The 21,291-nt window shown below is 39.6% G+C and overlaps 1 protein-coding gene across 6 annotated transcripts in view; it reads left to right on the top strand.

Annotated features, from left to right (window-relative positions):
* The window catches only part of LOC108677142 (transcriptional coactivator YAP1), a 69,476-nt gene extending 52,535 nt beyond the window's left edge, over positions 1-16,941 (top strand). For 2 of the 6 annotated variants that reach the window (XM_047882134.1, XM_047882124.1), the window contains 7 exons: positions 498-913; positions 5,220-5,299; positions 5,642-5,764; positions 6,500-6,562; positions 9,752-9,917; positions 11,533-11,630; positions 12,035-16,941. In XM_047882134.1, the coding sequence (XP_047738090.1) occupies positions 498-913; positions 5,220-5,299; positions 5,642-5,764; positions 6,500-6,562; positions 9,752-9,917; positions 11,533-11,630; positions 12,035-12,109 (1,021 nt within the window). In that variant the 3' untranslated portion in view covers positions 12,110-16,941. The remainder of the gene's footprint in view (positions 1-497; positions 914-5,219; positions 5,300-5,641; positions 5,765-6,499; positions 6,563-9,751; positions 9,918-11,532; positions 11,631-12,034) is intronic. The other 4 variants (XM_047882129.1, XM_018165302.2, XM_047882131.1 and 1 more) reach the window with 4 other exon arrangements.
* The last annotated feature ends 4,350 nt before the right edge of the window (positions 16,942-21,291 follow it).

The raw sequence follows: 21,291 nt of genomic DNA, 5'->3' as shown, positions 1-21,291 counted from the left end.
GGAGCCAAGTCATAAGATTAAAAAAAATGCGAAAGAGTAGATTAGGGAATGGGAATAGGGAATTTAACTGGAAAATACTGGGAAGAAACTTGCGGAAAAATATCTGTCATAGTAACAAAAGGAGATGATGAAATGAATAAGACTTACCTAGGAGCGGGATGAAATGGGCGTATGATATACAAGAAAGATGAGACACGAGTCTGAATTAGGACAGGATGGGTAGATTGATGCCCATGACGGAGTTGCAGTTAATTTATTAATGTTTCAAGTGATGCCCTGACTTGGCGATTTACGTTCCGCAGGCATTGAATTCAACGTCATAAACGTGCTCCCCTCCCTGGATTGTACAGGACACAAATGCTACATTTCTGGCTAGTTATATATAATAAAAGCCCTCAACAAATTATCAATAAACTTCAATTATTTTAAATATATTTAGTTTTTTTATATTTTCTCGTTCTGGAACTTGGGCTCATTTGTATTATTCTCGTGTGCAGTCACATCACGCAGACCACAACGTGGGACGACCCACGCAAGAAGGTCCAAGCCAATCCCAGCCAAACGAACGCCAACCAACAACAGCCTGCTCCCCAACAACAACAGCAGCAACAACAACAGCCGCAACCAGCACCTACCACCGTTCAGTCCAACCCTGTTGCTGTCCAGCAAACCCAGAACAACGTAGTGCAGCTAACAACCCCGTCCCTACCAGCCCAGAACCCTGCCCAGCCCAACCCTGCCCAGCACTTAGGTGCCCTCAACACCAACGGCACAGCCCTCACCAACCCTCTTCTGAACACTGATCTGCTCGGCCCTCTCCCCGAGGGCTGGGAACAAGCCATCACCGCTGACGGCGAAATTTATTACATCAACCACCAAGAGAAAGCCACATCTTGGTTCGACCCCCGAATACGTGAGTATCACCTTCTTATCTATTTATTTTGCCTGAACATTTTTTGTTCAACGATTTTTTCCCCTCCTTAATATCTATTTAAATTATGTTTATAGACACTTTTGGTTCTCTGGACTCACCACAAACAATTTTGTTGCCCTTCTCATTTCTGGAGTGATTTTGGTTACCGAGTCTAATTTCTTCATTCTATCTCGAATGTCGTAAGTGATCAAATCTTTATTTTCTCTGTGTACCTTCTTCAATCGTTATGCTCGATACCTGGCTCTGTCGTTCAATATCGAAATTATTTAAAATCCGCCTATTTCCAGCACCACCAACTCCCTTGCGGTGCTAGTTTTATAGTTTTATGTGCAAGTAGTATTTTTTAGCATTAGTGTTGTATACGTGTTCTCTTTTCGATGGCATAGTTAGTATTTGCGTCATTTCATAAGAGTTTATTCTCACGTCGGTTTTTATACTTTCGATCGGTTGTTTAGGAAGACCTGTTGTATGTAAGGTTACTTGCATGGGAGTGTCAGTTCTCGGCTTATGAGAGGTCAACGACAGTGACGCCCTCAGGCCTCACTCACCCTTCTATCTTTCTATGCGGCGCCCTGAAGTCGCTCCGACAATAACGCCCAAGCGTTGCAATTTATTACTACGTCTTGACTCCCATGATTGCTTCTCTTCTAAAGAATTTATTCCTGATAATGCCGAGTACTCATTACACTGACGCACACAACTTATTTCTTGGGCGCTCATCGTTGGGATGGTCTCAACTTGTTCCTATCCTGTATCTTATTGTAGAGCTTGTTTGGCAAGGGTCATGTTTGGATGTCATAGAAAGAATTGGAAGATTATATACGCACAGCATATATTAAATTGAAACTTGTATATGCTTTCCTCACTTGACAGTTGCTTCTTCATACAGTTGCTTCTTCATACAGTTGCTTCTTCATTTGCGATTGTTCGTAATCTTTCTTTAACTTGTTCGTATCGTTTTCTCTTCTCCGTGCTTTTCTTGCGTCTCTCTTTCCTCGTCCAAACATTTTGAGCGTCCAAATAAACCGTCTTTTAATTTTTATATTTATACCACTTACTTTTTTTTCATCCACCTTTCATTTTCATCCCGCGGCGTCATTGCTGTCTTTCAATCGTGCTCTACACATTTTTACTCGTGCTACTTCAATCATTGTTTTGTGCTACCACTTCTACACTTAGCTGGAAGTGTCACTTCATTCTCTTATGGAGGTTTTCTCCCCTTCCTTTAGGCTTCATTGAGTACTCGCGACATTCATTTCTACATGCAGCTGGTCCCTGCTAGTTACACGGTAGCTTTATTCTCATGTGCTAACTATATATAATATATAACTATTACCTCTATATAAATATATTACGACCAATCGCTGCCCACCCTGGAATTATAAGTAACTGGCAAGCCTGACTCCGCTTTCTTGCGCCCCTGTTTTTGTGCGACAACCAAGTTTACTTCATGTTGAGCGCGTTTATTTTTAGGTTAATGTTGTTATTGTGATTGTTTAGTGATTGAGGCAGTTTTCGATGAGTGGTGGTTGTAAATGGGCTTGAGTTTAAAGAGTGTTGATTTTGCTGTAGTTTATGGTTGAATGATGACAAAGGTGACGCAGATCTGGTGTTGATGGCTCCTGACATGCCGGGCATAGCTGAGGGCACTGAGCCGTGACCATGCCTCGTCTCAACCACCTGGTCGAACTTTTTCATTCTCAATTTGTTGTATTCATTGGCCCTCTCAATGCGATCTGTCCAGCTCAAGTATTTAGCTTGTCAATTAGCGCGCAATGTCGTGCCCCAACGGCTCAGTATCTTCTACTTGTGTGCAACTGGCATCTCTCTAATAATCATGTTTTAACAATAATTCCTGAAGTAAGAGATGTAATTTATATTAAGATATGGTTTCATTAATATGCATCGATATTCTCTAGTTTTGCAATGTGTGATTCATAACGATGGATCCAAGCCGTTGAAGTAAATTTTCTAGCCCTGCCGAAGAAGACGCATCCTTAATAAAAGGCATTACCATAGCTGCTCGTGCTTCGTACTGAAAGCACCGGAATCCGTACCGAAGATATAGCAATCCGAGCGGCAAACTTGCTTTATTGTCCGTACTGCCGGCCCGGCATATTCTCAGTACGTCTAACGCTAAATTAACATTCTCCGTACAGCCGATACGGCACATTTTCCATACAGCCAAACTGTCATATCTCCGTACATCCGACCGCACTATTGAATTTTGAAACAACTGGAAATTAAAAAACCATGAAGCCGTTAAAACTTTATTGAAGTGGTTCGCAGAAAGAAGCCAGTGGAAAACGATAAGCGTGATGTGTAACCCACCGTTTTAGAATACACAGATATCGGCATTGGTTCGAAAATTAGGAGTTACGGATAACAATATTTAAATTCAAAGGAACGAGTCACTGTTTAGTGGAGATGGTTGGGTGGATTCTCATCTGTATAGGACAGACAAACACTTAAAAACTTATTAAAACCTAATTCAAGGTGTAACGCATTAGATTTCAGTATGATGCTCAAATAAAATCCGAACAATAATAACGCTTGCGAAATTGTCAAAATAACTAAGCTATTTGTTTCCGTTGAGGAACCCTCGACAAGCCTTCTCATTGAAAACTATAAGAAGGAAATAAGTGAAAATAGTACATGGTGTGTTCGTTCGTACCTACAGGTGTCAAATGAGGGCATGCAAGCATGCGAAGTTACAGGTAAGCTCTAAGTCTAGAAATTAAGTTGATTTAAGCACAGAAGCTCCATGGAGCTGCACCAACCCCGCGGGGTTCAATCACTGGCGAGGATCCAGTATATTCAAGACCTAAACGAACGAGCACAGAAGCGAGAACATGCAATTTAATTGGACAAAACAAAATGAAAACACATTCGCACAAGCTTAGATCAACTTAAAGAAAGGCAAGATTATTTTCCCGAGGGTAGTAGCATTGTTAACACGGTTTCAAAATGAGGTCAGCACAGACGCAAGGTTAAGGTAATAATAATTACGATCGACCTTATGAGCGTCGACTATGCCTCGATCCTAATACGAGACTAACGAAAAGCGTACAAACAATAATGACGTAATTAGAAAATAAATTTTAAATGCATATACTACGTACAACAGACGCGAAACTCTTAGATATGTGTTCCCCGGCCGGAGCTTGTAGTATTTTGATACGGACTGACTTGTGTGATGACGTGAGCGCCTATCGCGCACCCGCCGCCAGGCGCGCGTCTGGCATTTCTGCTGGCGCCGCGCCGCTGCCCTCAGCATCCTGGTGCTCATGGCGTCCTGCTCCTCAGCACTTTGGCATGTGACCTTTTTGTTTGGTACATCACTTCTCTACTTTACAAGACATGCTGTCCTTTTTTACAAATTAAACGATCGTTTACATCAACAGGAGTCCTATCTTCAATTTCCGTTTGTGTCTTATGTAGTACCACTTTTCCTCTTCGTTGAGTTGAGAAGGTTATTACTTTACTCGACCAGTTGCCCTCGAGCCTGACCGCTCGTAGTACCGCTGCTAATATACAGCTGCACACTAGTAGGGATGGTATTACTTGGGCAGTGCTATTTATACTTACTTGCGTTACGTCTTCAGTTCGTAGCAGGTCAAGTTTGTTCTGAAAATAATGTTGCTCATGTGTTACTTTTTCTTGTTCCGGCTATTCCTGCCTCATTCTCCTCTGCACTGTTCACGATATATTCATCATCACTCCATTCAGAATGATGCTCATTTCTGTTCGTGTTGTTGTCAGCCTAAAATTATGTCCGTCTTCGTTGGTCATCTTTGGCAGATGAACCACTCTCACTCTCCGCCTTTCAATTATCACATTAAGTTTATTGCTGGTCGACTACGGGCAACGAGAACCCGCATGTTCTTTCGCTGCTCTCCATCATCATCAACACACCATTTCTGGAGGCAGCTAGTGGCTCAATTCTGCTGCATCACGGCGACCCTTTCATTCTTAACACATAATAAACTTACTTCTAACTTTAATGTATTAGTTGGGATTTGAATGACCATGAAGAGTGTGAGTTAAAATAAAGCTGTTGGAGTGTACGGCTTTACGCTTACAGCGCCAGGACGGTGAATCCTTCTGACAATTATATGGCTGAGCTTGCATTTTACGCGTTACTCTTTGTTTGCGATTATCTGTATTATTGTTGTCCTATCGATAACGCACGTTTACTTCTCTTCTCTAACTATTCCTTGCCGTGCGTTTTGTTATTCACTTTTGTGTTTGAAATGTGTAAGTAATTGTTAATTTTTGTGGGCAGCGCGACGATACCAGACGGCGCAGCTGCAGAAGACGCCGCTAGCGCATCAGCACAGCCCCATTGCCTCCCCCAACTCTCAGGTGACAAATTATTGCTTGTTGTTCTGATCAATATATAAACATCTTCATTTCTAATGTGACCTTGGTTTCATCCCTCGAACGCCTCACATGCAAGGTTACCTCGTTATCATCCTAACACGGTCATCTAAAGCAGTGTTAAAACATTGATCTTATGATGAGTTCGGGACTTCCTAGTCTTCCTAGTCATTGTATCATTATTTCACCACAAAATCGTTACCGTATTCCCATAGTCAACATGATATATTTTTAATATAACATTTCTATTCCCGGCACCTCCATTATAAGTGATATCGTACCAATATTATTGGTATTATGGTGTTATTTGAGGTGAACTGTGTGCAGTTGCAGCAGTTGGTGGGGGGTATGATGGGTCCCCGGTCCCCCTCCACGCAGCACCTCCCCCGCCTCCCCCTCGATAACAACAGACTCAAGAATCGACCAAACTCCCCCGACGCCAGGAAGAAGGTATGTGTCTTTACCGCCCTCATCTGTAATTATTATAATATATTACTCTCATTAGTAAGATTAATAATAACTTTCGAAGATTGGTGATACATTTTTCATCTGATTATTAATTTGGGGTGCAAATGAGTACGTTGAGGTGTTTACAACCGGTCTCAATTTGGCCATTTAGAAGAGAATGGAAGAGAATTTGCGACTGAGAATTTAATAGAATGAGAAGATATTTTCGTGGGTGAATTGTTTGAAGAGTTGTGTTTTTTTTTTTTTGTGTCCAGATGTCGCGTAATCAGCTTAGCTATATTGTGAGCTCGTTATTACTGAACTGAATAAGTAGATTTTTTATCCGCTCGACATCTGTCGCGTAGATAGTCTGAGACTTAACTTTGCTAAGCGCCGACAGGATTTATCAGCTTAGTTATATTGTGAGCTCGATGTTTCTGAACTGGATAAGTAGCTTTATTATCCGCTCAACTTCAGTGTCGTCTGGAATTTTAAGCATAACTTCAGTTAATAGTTTTTTGGGGGGAATTTATATAAAATTACTTATATTTGCTTCATCGGGAACTCCATTCCCATAAAAAAAAAATATTTTATTGTTCGAGGATCTACTTGTGTTCTCAGGGTGTATCTGTGGAGAATTTGTCATAAGAATATACAGGTATTGTTGGTTGGTGAGGTTGCGTTGTATAAGCGTTGGTGTGTGTTTGTGTTCTCTCTCACTAACTGTGCTTCTCACTGGTTGGTGATGTGGCTGCGCTGTTGCAGTTACGGCATCTCAGACGCCACGAAGACGTTATATGGGCAAGTAGTCGCGTCTTATGCCTGCTTTTGTACTCCGCTGTATATTCTGTATACCGCTGCATATGCAAGCGTGTGCTCTATACGTAGCCGTTTATTCTGCTTTTTATACAGCTGTATATTCTGTATATCACTGCATATTCTGTATACAGCTGTATATTCAAGCGTGTTCTCTATACGTAGCCGTTTGTTCTGCTCTTTATACAGCTGTATATCACTGTCACTGCATATTCTGTATACAGCTGTATATTCAAGCGTGTTCTCTATACGTAGCCGTTTGTTTTACTTTTTTACGCCGCTGCGTATTCTGCATACAGCTGTATATTCAAGCGTGCGCTGTATACGTAACCGTTTGTTCTGCACAGCGACCAACTACGCATGTTTTGTGTGTCGCCATGCACGTGTGTATTGTGTGGACTTGTATTCATGTATAGACACGACGTGCGGTACATGTACGTGCCCTGTATAAGTCGAGACTAAATGCTTCTTGTTTGTCTTCGTGCATTTGCATGTTTTTCGCCCGCCATTCTTCACTCTGAAGATTGAATTCCTGTATACAGCGTACAGGCAAATCTGTGTCCCCCTGCATACTTGTTTACTTAGTGATTTTGTATATGCTTCTTCGTCCCTTGTATGCTTCTTCGTCCCTTGTATGCTTCTTCGTCCCTTGTATGCTTCTGTGTCCCCTGTATGCTTCTGTGTCCCCTGTATGCTTCTGTGTCCCCTGTATGCTTCTGTGTCCCTTGTATGCTTCTGTGTCCCCTGTATGCTTCTGTGCCCCTTGTATGCTTCTGTGCTGTGTCCCCTGTATGCTTTTGTGTTCCCTGTATGCTTTTGTGTTCTCTGTATGCTTTTGTGTTCCCTGTATGCTTCTGTGTCCCCTGTATGCTTTGGTGCCCCCTGTATGCTTTGCCTTTGGTGTCCCCTGAATGCTTCTGTGTCCCCTGTATATCGCGTGTGTGCCGCGTTGTCGCTTCTGTTTCGTCGTGTTTTGTTTGGCATCAAATCTCTGAAGCTCTGGCCCGGTAGCCAATTTAAAATCTTGCTATTAATTAAATGTAAATATTCTTATTTTGGTTATGTCATATCGCCCTGCGCACCCGATTAGAAAATAACATCAAATATAATAAATAATTTAATTAGACCATTCAGGAGTCCGATAAGCTCCTTTGAAGAACGGACAGAAATCCTTCCGAGTTAACAGTGGTTATTGAAAGAAACACTCGCCAGATCCCATGTTTTCCTTTTAAAATTCCAGTGCCGCGTTGTTTTTAGATTTTATCACCAAATTTAGATCATATTTTAAGTTTAATAATTTAGGTTCGGACATTCTCCTTGATTTTGATTTGATCACCCGCTTTCTGTTGCACTTCTTACCTTCTGACTGTCGAATATCTACGGTCGCCAGTTGGAAAAACATGAATGTGTTTCCATTTTTGATGATGACTGAAAAAGTTTCGTTATATTATGTCGCCGTAGTCTTCGTTGTTTTCCCTTTTGTTGTATCTTCGTAAATGCTTTTCGGTATAAATTCTGTTTATTGTCATTGTGCATGAAGCCAGTACGAAGAAATATGTGATTGATTATTATTGAGAACATAACTTGATTCACTTGATTGATTTTAATTGAGTACATTTGCTATCTAATGCACGTTTACTTCGCACCTGCAACAGGTGTTGTTCGTGATGTATGCTCAGTCACCGTGAATATATTCTTGTCTTATTATAATGAACCTTGTGTAGTTGTAGTTCGGTAATTATAGCTAGTACATGTAAATTAAGAATTAATTGCAATAATTGAATTGATAATTATAGTTAAGTACATTAATCAGAATGAGGCATTGTATCTCTCAGTAATTGAGAGATTGTATTGTATCTCTCAGTAATTGAGCAATTAATAAAATGTCTACTAGTGTTGCGTTATGTCAGTTGCAGCCTCACGCGGGCCTGCAGGCTTGCCGCTCATGCCAGACGTGTAGGCTCATTTTCCATCACATCTCAATTGACTAAAAATTGAAGTTAATCGGAACAGAAATTGTCAGTTTTAAGTACGCTTTTTGGTTGGTTGGGTCCGCACAGCTTCCATCATAAACAATTGCGTGCACAAACAACACGTGATTACACCGCAACCTTCATTTAAACATCGACAACTCTATGTCCTGAGCGCGCTGGTAAACTGAATATTTACAACTGTGTTTATATATATTAAATATACATCGTCAAAACCCAACAGTACAAGAACAACGGACCCATCATTTGAAACCGCCTCATATCGCCATTAGATCATTAACTTTAACTTTGCTTTGAGAGAAAATTATCTAGATGCATCTTGTTACGATTTCTATGCCTTTTCCTCCCACTAAGTCGTTTCGCTTACTTTTCGCATTTTTTATTACTTTTTTCAATGTATCGTGTTTATGTTTGCTCATTCCTGTGTATTGAGTTGCTCTTCTTTACAAGGAATCGTTCTGAATTTGCCCCCAAATATTTAAGCAATATCCATGCTGTCTTTGTAGTTTTAATTTTTATGTTTGTGAATTATTCTTTTCGATCATTACAATTCTTTCACTATACTTTCAATAATACCTTTGACCCGATTAACCAGTACATGAGCGATTGCTCAGACGAGTGGCGCTGCATTATCTAACCTCACTTGAACTGCATTCTGAATCGAATACAATTACTTCTGTCATAAATCCTCATGTATTGTACTACATTTTGTCTCATACACCCAAGTTCTAAATCTCATATCATGTAATAAATCATAGTTGAAAAATCCATTGATGAACAATCCTGAATTTTGTTTCTCTTCTTATTTTTGCACTACCATTTATTGATCTATGTTGCTTATTGGTTCTTGTGTTGCATTTGATTTATTTTTTGCTTGTGGCTCACTCATCAGGTGAATCAAGCTCCCTCCACCCTCGTGTCCACTTCCATTAACAACGCCATCAATAACAATAACGTCCTCAACACCACTAACTCAACGACGCTGCTGCAGCTGCAGCAACAACTCACTCATAACCAACTACAACAACAACAGATGAGCAACCAACAGGCACAACAACAACAACAGCAACAGTTACAGCAGCAACAGGAGCAGCTGCAGCAGCAGATGTTACGTGCAGCAGTTGGTGGCGGCGACCCGTTCCTTCTCTCGACTTTACCGCCCGCTGATTTACACGCTCGTCAGGAGTCTGCTGACAGTGGGCTGGGGCTGGGCGGTAACGGCGGTGCCCATAACGGCAGCACACCGGGCTCTGCCCACTCCTACACGCCCCACCAGACGCCCACTACACCTGAGGACTTCCTTGCAGCCATGGAGGACGTCGAGATCACGCCTTCTGAGAACAGGAGAGGTACGTCCTAGACTCCTAGTGTACTAAACGCGTCGCGCTGGCTGTACTAGTTAGACTAGAGCTTGTGTGTTCTAAGCCTGGCACCTGTAATACATGTATATACAGTGGGGGGAAATAAATACCTATTCGTACACTTGAGAAATCGTATTTTAATGTATGTAAGTACACAAACCTAACAGAAAAAGTGATTTAAATTATGTATAGAGACGCATAGTATTCAAAAATACTATCAAAAGAAATTAAATCTCAATGCAACAAAGAACAATGCAACATGTTCACTTTTCGGGTGAAAAAAGTATTCGTACAAAACAATAAATCCGCATTATTTTAATTTAATACTTTTTTTGTACGAATACTTTTTTGACCCGAAGAAGTTAACATGTTGCATTAATTTTTGTTGCATTGAGATTTAATTTCTATTGATGCTATTTTTGAATACAATGCGCCTCTATACATAATATAAATCACTTCTCCTGTTCAGTTTGTGTACTTACATACATTAAAATACGATTTTTCAAGTGTACGAATATTTATTTCCCCCCACTGTATATATAGGGTGCCTATCGAGTAAACTTATGGGGTCGGGATACTACCTCGACCTGAAATTTTTTTCTTAATTGAAGAATATGGATGGATTCAAATGAAAAATTCAAATTTAATTTTACAATTGGTAATTGTTAATTATTATTTTCAGCTATAGGTACTTTTATTCATCATTACGTGTAATTATTGGCCGTACGAACAGTCTAGCCGAGTTAGTGTGTTCCAGTGACCCTAATAAGGCTAACAATAAACGATGAAGGGACGAAGGACTTGAAGCATTTTTAGTCGTATCTAATCTCCATAATGTCCAACATTTTGTTAAAATTTTCTCCAATTTTTTATACTAAAATCCCTGTTCTGCCTCGGTGTTCTTGCTTCTTAATCATAACATTTGATCGGCCTCCTGTTCTTATTTCGAAAATTTTACAATTCTTGACGGAATCTTTTGTAAATTTTTACAGCTATATTAAGTATGGTTCATCGCGAACTTGTATTCAAGGACGCTGCCAAGAAAGTATCATTAAGGCGAAAATATTTTTTGATTATATAAGATAACCTGCTTCGTGGTATTCCCTTCGTTAATGGTTCTCTTTAATTTCCATTCTTCATTAAGTTATCCGAGAATTGAGAAATTTGATTGTGAGTAAAGTATTAAGTGATCGCTGTAGTGAGAGTTTGCCTTAGACTTGAGCTGATGTTTCTCGATTTTTCCCCGCTTCGTTAACACGCGGGAAGTAATCTATACGTTTCGTTTTTTTTTTCAATTAATCTGGGTAATTTCTGCCTTTGCACGTCGCCAGTGATCGTAACCAATGGCTAAATATCGATGGAAAATGATTCCAAGTATGAAAAGAAAACGTAATTTTCAAGTTTACGGTAGTACTCATCTAAGGGCGAAGTAATTTACTCCCGTACGTCTCTTATTTATGATTGATTCACAAGTATCGTCAGTTTGTTTGAAATTAACGTTCGGTATTTGTGTAGTCTGGTGTTAATACTGTGGTGTTTGTGTGGTGGTTTCCTGTCCCTGGTGTGGTACTAACTGTGGTCCTCTCTCTGCTCCTGATCGTAGCCCGTGTTGCAGGTGTGGTCAACTCGCCCGCCCCTCCCATGATGGAAGCAAATGACCTCGAATCCATGGACTCTGAGGACCTCGTGCCGTCTATAAACGTGAGATATCTCCCCTCAAGTATATTTGTCGAGTAATTTATCTCTTAAGTGTCCTCATCTATAATTGTCTATATTTGTTTCCCCTCAATAGGAATTGCCGCTGACACAGATCACTGCGGTTGGCTGCTGCAGTTTATGTGCACAATAACATCGTGTATGCTAATTTTTTTGCTTTTCAGACTTCGAATGTGATTTAATATTAATATACCTTTCGAAGCAACGACAATTGATAAGCTTGTTCATTCATAACATTGTTGTAGGGAAAATAGTCATTACGGTTATGATTTATTTTCATCCAATCATCTTCAATAGTATAGAAAATACCAACTATCTCCTCTCACGAATACCGTCAATTTTTCTCATTACGTGCCCTGAACTCGCCTTAACGCTGTTCATATCCCCAGATCCCGTGCGAACTTTCGAGCGACTTTTTAAGCGAAGTGATTGGATCGAACAGAATGGACAACACGTGGCTGTGAAGGTCATGCTTCTGGCGTGCACCATCACCTCGATCTGCTGTTGTGGGCTGCGATGTTGCTCCTTCACTTCACCTACTCCACGGCACCAAACTCACCAACGCACGCAAAATCCTACAACGAATATCAACGTTATTTCTGAAGCTACAATTCAACTGTCCTGTAATTTAGTGCCTGTAAAAAATTGCAAAGCAATTTAAATTCAAATCTCAATTAATTTGAATTCAAAAGAAGCAAATTGTACAAATTATATCATTCGTTGATTCGTTCGTATTCAGGCATTAATGTTACGAACTCGAGCGCGTTTGTGTTGATTGGTTGCACTGGGTTGAATTTCGCGTGTTGGTGAGTTGAAATGAGTCGAATTTCGTGCGCCCGCACCGCCGAAGCGCTTCAAATGTTTACGACAAAAAGGGCCTAAATTTAAGTTACGAAGATAAGTTCGAATGGCTGCGTTCTCCGTAGGCAACTTCTGTGCTCAAATTATACCATAGAAACTAAACCTGCTTTTGTCTGAACTTCAACGTTAGTTTAATGTTTCATTTTTGCTGCATATGCAGTACTGTACCTTCCGCCTAACTTACCTATACCGACTGTGGGTGTCATGGCGGATGAAATGCCATGGTCGTAAGTCTACTAACTTCAGTCTGATCTGTGATTGTGACAATCCCTCTAGTAGGTGCAACTTATGCCGATTATTATCTATTAGAATGTAATACTTACGAATCATTGATGACATATTAAGCTGCGGGTTCGTTATAACTACTGGCCGGTGTCATGAGTGGTTGCGTAACAATATTCAAACCGCCTCTGAGAGTACATTTGATTCTGCTGGTATTGGTAGTGACCATATTAAATAACTTGTTCCAGGAACCTGCTAGCTAACTATGCTCATAGTTTTGAAATGCAAAAGAGTTATTAGTGTCGCAATGTAATGTTGAGGTCTGAGCATGCGACTGTCTCTACACTTGCTCTTAGTTTTCTCTGCAGTTCTTATTTTATTACGACAGCTTCTCAGCTTGAGTGTCAAATAAAATCGTGTGCGCGTTGCCAGGATCGAGAACATGTCGCCACGAGACGACTGTCGTAGTCCTCGGCGAAGGCTGCTAAGTTTGGCAGCTATTGTATTGATGAACATGAATATTTTTCCATTTTTTTCTTGGCTTCTTTTTATATTAACTCTATGACTTGTCAATTATTTTATCCCTATAAACATTTCTGTTTTTTGCCTAAATGAAGACTGAAACGCTTGTGCTTGTCTTATCAAGAGAGACAGTCGTGTTCTGTGGCCTTGCTTCGGTCTGTTTGTGATGGTTCACTGATTGCATGTAACAGTTCAAAGCTCAGCGACCTACGGGCTCTGGATTCGTTGAAGGTTGTGTCTTATATGAAGAACTTACGTGCCTTTTAAAACTCGTTCATTAAATGGTTTCTTACTTGACTTGTACGTGTTGAATATGTTAACTGATTTTAGAAAATAGAAATAGGTTGAAATCCTCTAATAATAATTAATATAATCTCGTATTGTTCACATTTTCCGTGTTTTGTTAGCCTTGATATTGGTCGGACTGTTATAATTCGCCTTTAAATGTTGTCTGCTATTGAATTCCCGGAATGGTTTTGTTATTGATGATATTGTTAGCGTGCAAATCCTGGCAGCTTGGCAAATAGCAGCTAAAACATCGATGTCTTAAATGCGTTGCAGTACAAGTTCTGGTGTCGTGAATTTGTTACGTCGAGAGTAAATTGTGTGTGAGCCTTGCAAGTCTCTGGACGAGAGCAAGCCTATGAAGCGACACTCTGTCTACTGTATTATAGCGTTACTTACTTAAACTACTTACTATATCATCAACTTTGCAGCTATGTACAGCCTTTTTACTCTAGCAACGAGTTAGTGTAGTAAACTTGAGTGTTACTATCTCACTAACACACTTTTGGTCACAAGTGCGTTCCTCATATTGTACATGTCCCGTATAAGGTTTGTGTTATGTGCCTCAGCTAGCCTTGCAAACTTCGGCTTTGCAACAAATAGCGCTCGTCATGCAGTCGGCATAACGCTCTTAAATTCCCCTCTATTTTTACTTGAATGTTTTCATGCACAAAATATTATCCATGCGATATGGTTTCCCCGCTAGGTAATTTTCCGATTTTCATGTCAGTTTTCTGTGAATTCTATCCTTGTATTGTACCGAACATTTCTGACAGATTTTATACTTGATAGATTTTAATTCTGGTCTGCTGGAGTAATTAAGTGTACACGTGACTATGTCTAAGTAAGTCGTTCAGAGTTAGCTTGCCCCTGAGTACTTCGTGCCTAGTAGAGTGAGTTGCAGTTTAATCAGTAAAATTTATAGCAGACGTTATTATTGTAAGATGTGACGGGCATGCATGTATCGGACAGGTGAGATTGTTTAGCTCAGTACGCGCTTAAGCTTACGCTGTAACCTTGTGCTCATACTACGGAACTAGTGCGGAAGTAGCGGCCTTAATCAACTATTGTGAATTGGACATGACAGTAAACCGTCCCTTGTGGTGCCTTATGAGTTATTGGTGGTCGTTCAAGTGAGCAGCTCATCGCCGATGTATTGGCATTGTTTCTTTATAATCCAATTGTGAACCCAAAGAATTTATCTGTTTTACCTGCATCATGTGTCTGACAATAACTATCGAGTAAGAAAATATTCGGAGTGTTAGTTCGTTCATTCATTGTTCAGATGGCGGGACATCAAATTTAGACTTTTCCCGAGTCCATGTGATGTTGTAGCACATCGTTTGCGCTGACATCAGGTTATCATGAATTATTTCTTCTCAATATCCATAGTCGCCATTGATAATCGTGATAAATTTATTTAATAACTCATGAAATTTTGTAAGGATCATGTTTGAGATTTCGTTCCAAGCCTTTCTTTATTGATAAATTAGTGGTGGTCAACTTAGCTCTTAGTGTATGCTTCAATGAGTGAAGAATTTTGTGCTCAAGTGCTTTTCTACAATAAGGCACATGATAGATACGTAGAACCATTGTTGTTTATTGTGGTGGGCAGGGTTGTTGCTGCCGGGAAGTTTTCACTTGATTTCGGCATCATCCGTTACGTTTTGCATCAACGAACTGAATTTCGTTTTCTTCACAATTTGTTCTTTGGTTATATGTTCTTTAAATTGACCCAAAACGAGTGTTTTTCATGACCTCGCATGTTCACCTCGTGTGTTTTTAAGCATTTCCGTCTTTTTTAACATTCGGAGGCAGGGCAAAATTTCACTGTTCCCCCGCACAAGAGAGTTACACTTTTTCTATATCAATGCGTGTGTAGTCAGCATAAACTTATAGATAAATAATTCGTTGCTAGACTAGTTATAAAATTGGGCGTTGTAGGGTTAAGTGATCTCCTCTTCAATAAAACAACCAAAGTTCCTGATGAAACTTCAAACGTTTCGTATCTTCCATAAAGTAGTATATTCGGTTAAATGTTCTGTGGTGATCCAAGAAGACTCCTTCTATTTAGCCTCCTAGATTTGCTCACTCTAGCGGTATATCTAGTGTAGCTTCTCAGGTCTGTGACGAAGTAGCAAATATGTTGATATTTTCTACTGAACAAATATATTGATACGACAATTAATCGTACAGAATGCATGTGTTTACGATAATTATACAACGACTCTTAGCTTCAGCTTATGCTTGAAATTACTTAGGATACTAGTTGGAAAGCATGAAAATAAATCTAATGTTTGTCGACTGCTCGTAACAAAGACCAGGAAGAGGTTTTCCCTCTCACTGCACCGGTCGTCTGTTTCGTATCAAGTTTTGATTCTTCATCTCTAATTATACATGAGGCAGCTTGCGTTGTCTGATGCAAAATCTTCAACGGCTCAAGATTGAGATTATCTAATGATGTTTAGTCGAGGCAGAAGCTTAAACCTTGTATAAATCACGCCCTGTATCAGCACGCTAACATTGCGGCAGTGAAGTCCAGCCAACAGGCGCGTCCTTGGTGCAGCCTACTCGAAGAAACCAAACTGTGGGCTTAACACTGCTGCAGATACGCAGTTATGAGTGTGGGTCATCTCGCTTAGCTTCTCTGTAAGGTGACATCGACAAGAACAGTGTTGCGTGGTCTGATTTTGACACGTAGAACTCCCCACGTAATGGTAGGAAGGCTGCTGTTATAGACGCGTTGCACTCGGACTATTTGGGCGAGACGGTGTCGTCTGCTCCCGGTCCGGTGTGCGATAAGTCTAAGTTATCGTCAAGAATTTGTTGTTGCGCTCCTAACCTAATGTGATATATTTCTTATACCTCATCTAATTATTCTCTGCGTTTCTCATGGCAGCTAACCGGTCTAGTTAGTGACCTAGCTATGTAATTTGCTAACGACAGTTAGAGTGGTTCGTTCTGTCGTCATTTGAAGATCATAACTAGTGTAGTGTTGGCGTTAGAGTGACGGCGCTCCATGAAACCTAAAAACTATGTCTTTAATGTTTCTCTCTTCTTTAATTGACACGTCTAGACTTCTATAACTTACTATTATTCAGAACTTTTTGTTATGATAAGAAAAATTACATTGCATTTCGCGGTTTCGATACCACGGCTGCTTATCGACGCGAACGCAGGCCTTTTTGTACATCATTTTTAGTCTTACTGAAGCAGGTTTTTACAGCTCGAATATCATTGTAATGAGCATTTGTGTAGTTAGTCTTTGCTTTTTAGTGGCCATATATTGTATTTTGTTTAGAACATCTCATCCCCTTGATTATCTCTTCTTCATCTTCGTGATGTTGCTCTCCTTCTGTGGGTATTATTTCGACGTCTTCTTATCTCAAGTATATTTTTACTCAGTCGGTGCTTTTTATTTCACTTCCTTAAGAAAAACACGCAATGGTATTAGTGTTAACGCCTCCGCCGCCGCGCCATTCGGACAAACTAAAATAATACAGCCGAAATTATTCTCATTGTTCTCCGAAAGAATGATGACATTGTTGTCTCTCATTAGTAGTTCTCACGGAAATCCACATGTTGTGTGGCACAGATTTTTTTTTGAATTCACGTAAAGTTGATGGGGTTGATCGATTCTTGTGTTATATTTAAAATAGATAAATTTACAATTCACAACTACTTTTATTTCTGGATTATCGAGTTTAGATTTGAATTAAAGTTTTGTTAAAAAAAATTGGGGAACAGGAGATATCAGGTTTAGTTTAATTCACAATCTACAACTTCATTAACGTGAAGCGAAGTGTATAGCATCAGGTACAACAAGGGATACACATTAGGGAAAAGGACGAGAGGGATTTATATGTATCCTCGAATAAGAATGTCTAAAATCAAATATTAAAAAAAATTCCAAGTATTGAAACTTACGAAAAGTACACTATCACTTACCGCATTGCATGAATTTGTAAGGATGCAGCCGTAGGAATTCCGCTTGCGATGAGTAATCGTGGGTAGGGGCATTCAAATTATGTAAAGCTGTTACGATAGAAGAGGGGTAGCTAACAAACCGATCAGAACTGGCGAGTTGTATTGTAGTGCAGGCCTACATAACGGAAGATTTAAAAGATATGTATTTAATACATGGACGTTATTAATCGTTCGGCCATCCAGTTACATTTTTTTTCTAAATTAAACAAGTAATATCGGTTTCAGCGTTGATGCACTTTTAAACCTATCGCCGATTCTTAAAGATCGCAAAATATTCACAACTTGTTGCAGTCTCACTCGTGCAACTCACTGCTTCAATATTGCTGTGCTTAGCCGACGCTGTTCTTAAGCGCCCCACGACAAACATCGCATGCAGCACCTGAGCGCGAGTCTCAGTTGTATATTCTACTGGAGGCGGGATACCCTGTATTTCTCTTCTCTGTCGCTCACGCCCTAGCCGACGTCTCTGGTAAGCGACCTTCTGAACCAGCGTCATTGTTTCTATTATATTCGTGCATCAAATACAATAGAAACCGTTATCCCTTCTTCGTGCATCGTTTTCTTGAGGTGCGAACGCTGTTCATTTCTCGCAGTAGGCAGGGAATGAAGGCCTACGGGAACTAAACTAACTAAAGAAAATTCCCGTTCTTCCGTCATTTTCTAAATTTCTGACCATAACTGATACCTTATATTTCCATAATAAACTTTATTAGGTGATAATATTACAGTGTTAGGGTAAAAATAAAGCCTATAGTATACCTTATTTTTATAATATTAATATTCTGCAGTAGCTGTGGTTGAGGTTCGAATTCAACAGTTCCAATCACAGGAAATTACTAATTTGTTGTCTTGTTAGGCGTATCATCACATTATCGCTACTCCAAGTGGTTTTGTAACGAGTAAAATGCGATAGTTCATTTCCTTGTAGACGCCATTTACCTTCTCTCGTGTACTTGTGTGCATTATGAATGCTTCACTATGTATGATGAGGGGACTTCAACACTAGACGAGGTAAAAGTGTTATCAAAGTAATAGTACTTTAAAGTACTAAAGTAATTGATATTACCTATAACCTTACCATCGTACATCATATTACCTCCTAATATGGGGTGGGATGTTATAGATTAGGGCGACTTGCGGTACCCATAACCATGGTTGTAATTATTGTATTAATTCAACCATGCCCATAACGATCACAGTTACGCGCTTCCACGACGTTCAATATAAAGTAGAGTACATTGATCAAAAATTTATTGTAGGTTCCTACACGATACACTGGCTGTTAATCTCCATAGACCCTCACTGTTTCAAAATTATCTTTTTTAACCTTCCAGTCAAAACATTATTTGAAATAATTTTTTCTGTCGATCTAGGAAAAAATCGAATTATGAAAAATTGAAAAATTACGCAGCTGCATGAGCATCAGTCCTGCTAGCAGAGAGCGCTGTTTATTTGCTCTTTTTGGTAAACTTTGAGCCAGTTTTTGAGCTTCGAACCTTCCCGGCACTCAGTTCCGCTGGAGCCGCTGTCTCGTAAGGTTGTGTGTGGTGCGTAGCTCCATGTCAAAGATTTATCAAATGCGGTCTCTTGGTTTCCCGGCAAAAAAAACTTACACTAAATTTTAGCATATATCGACTGGTAGTCATTCGATGACTGAAAATATTTGTGGCAAATGCGTATTCATAAAAAAATCATGATTGAATCGAAGATAAAGCTCCCTAGATAGAGATCGTCATCAAACCATATGTTGGCTGAACCTTCTCACTTTATCATAAAAATATTACAGCACGTTCAGCAAAGTTAGCAATGAGCTTATCTATTATAGGTAGATATTCAAGCTGTTTCTAAGAATTTAACTTTAGTAAATCATTAATTTTCACTATCATTATTTTTCGACTGACAGTGATTGCCACGAGACCTGTTGCATGCATACTGTTTCAAATCTTCGATATTTGATGCTGTTTCAACTCTTCATACTGTTTCAACTCTCTGATGTTTGATGTCATCAAATGAAACGGCTGAGAAATGTCATTTTTTCGGTGAAAATTTAACGTTAGCAAACGATAAATTTATGATACATAATGCTATAAGCCAAGCACCGACTCGTCATTGGGATGATCAACACTTGAAAAGAGTGTTCTTGTTAATGTTAGAGCGAAATTTCCCTTTGAACGTCCAGTAATACTAAAATGTGTAATTTCCACGGAGAGAAGACGGTGCACAGATTTGATACGCAAATGTTGGGAATTATTTCCGTGGAGTTGCAGAGCACAACTGATTCGATACTCAAATAATGGGATCAGTCTCCGTGGAGTAACTGAAGTGAGTCCTTATGTCGCTGTCATCCGGAACTGTGCGGCCGTGAGCATAAGGTGTTAGAAATATGCAATACCCGTACGTAGGAAGTACGCATAAACTACATTTACTTTACACCTTGGCTCCAACTGTGGGCGACGAACTGATTTCTATGGTTATCCCGTAGTGGCTGTAGATTCTATTTTGTTATCCACATGAACTGGTGTTATCTCATAGTTATTTTCAACGATGTCTGTCATATCTGATATTGAATATTTTGCATATACAGTAATGTTATACACGGGTGGATTATGGCCAGATAATTCATTGATTTAAGTTTTCACGGTCAAACCATATTCTTCAGATGACGTTGGTTGATCAAAATGTAGCTTAAAGGAAGTAATTTCAATTTATTATATTAATACTGAAATTTTAGTGGAAATAAGTACATGATACACATAAATATGAGACAACAAGGAAATTTGTAACCCTGAAAATAACTCCAAAATAATTTCAAAGCTTAGAAAATCCGGTAGTTGTGAGATGGATAACTGGAGTTCAATCCGTAGAGCTATCGTCGGTCGGATGATGTCGGTCCGCTGCAAGATGACGATGGTGAGTTCCTCCCATTATTGAACTATATAAGGTTTACCCACAAGAAGTTCCGTCTTTCAGTTCAGCTTTCCTGTTACGTCACTGAGATCTAGAAACGTAAACAAACCCGTCATTCCCATGACGGATTGGTTGACTGGTTTGATCGCATTTCGGTGATTGGTTAATGCTTGTGATGTCACTGAGATCAGTGACGTCACAGGCGAACAACAAACTACATCCGCAAAAATGAGCTTATTATGGGTCAACCTTATACTAGTTCAACCATGCATACATGGGTTCCTCCAGCACAGCGCGAGTGAAGGTCTCGTTGAGTTTGACGTTGTCAAGATTATCACGGAGCCTGCCGAATTCATCGCGGATTTTGAGATGAAGTTGCTCCATTGTAATTCTTTGAGACCTTATGATATTATTTTATATTATCAGATATACATCGTAAATAAACTAAAATTACTTCCTTAAACCTGCATTCTGATCGACCAACGTCATCTGAAGAATATTGTTGGATCCTAAAAAATTTAAATCAATGAATTCTCTGGCCATTAATCACCCGTGCCTAAAAAAGCTTACTCTGCCCTCTTAAACTAATAATATTATACGTGTACATTAGTTATTTATTTATTCTCTCATTTCATAACGCCATTATTAGCTTCTTTATTGCGCAAAAGTATTTTCCGTTTATTTGGACTGACGTATATTTGTTCAGTTTTAAAGTAAATTCTCTCCATTATCACAAAATTATTGCTCACTCACCAAATAAGTTCGTAGCTGCTTTAAATCGCTTGAACGCTTCTCAATAATAAATTATTCTCCCATCGCTTTATGTTCCAAATAGTATGCCAGTGTAGGAATAGCTTATATT

This window comes from Hyalella azteca, unplaced genomic scaffold, assembly GCF_000764305.2.
Source record: "Hyalella azteca isolate HAZT.00-mixed unplaced genomic scaffold, Hazt_2.0.2 contig1311, whole genome shotgun sequence".
In the NCBI taxonomy this organism is placed as follows: Eukaryota; Metazoa; Arthropoda; class Malacostraca; order Amphipoda; family Hyalellidae; genus Hyalella; species Hyalella azteca.
The sequence above is the reverse complement of the archived record's forward strand: the minus strand, read 5'-3'. Positions and strand labels throughout refer to the sequence as shown.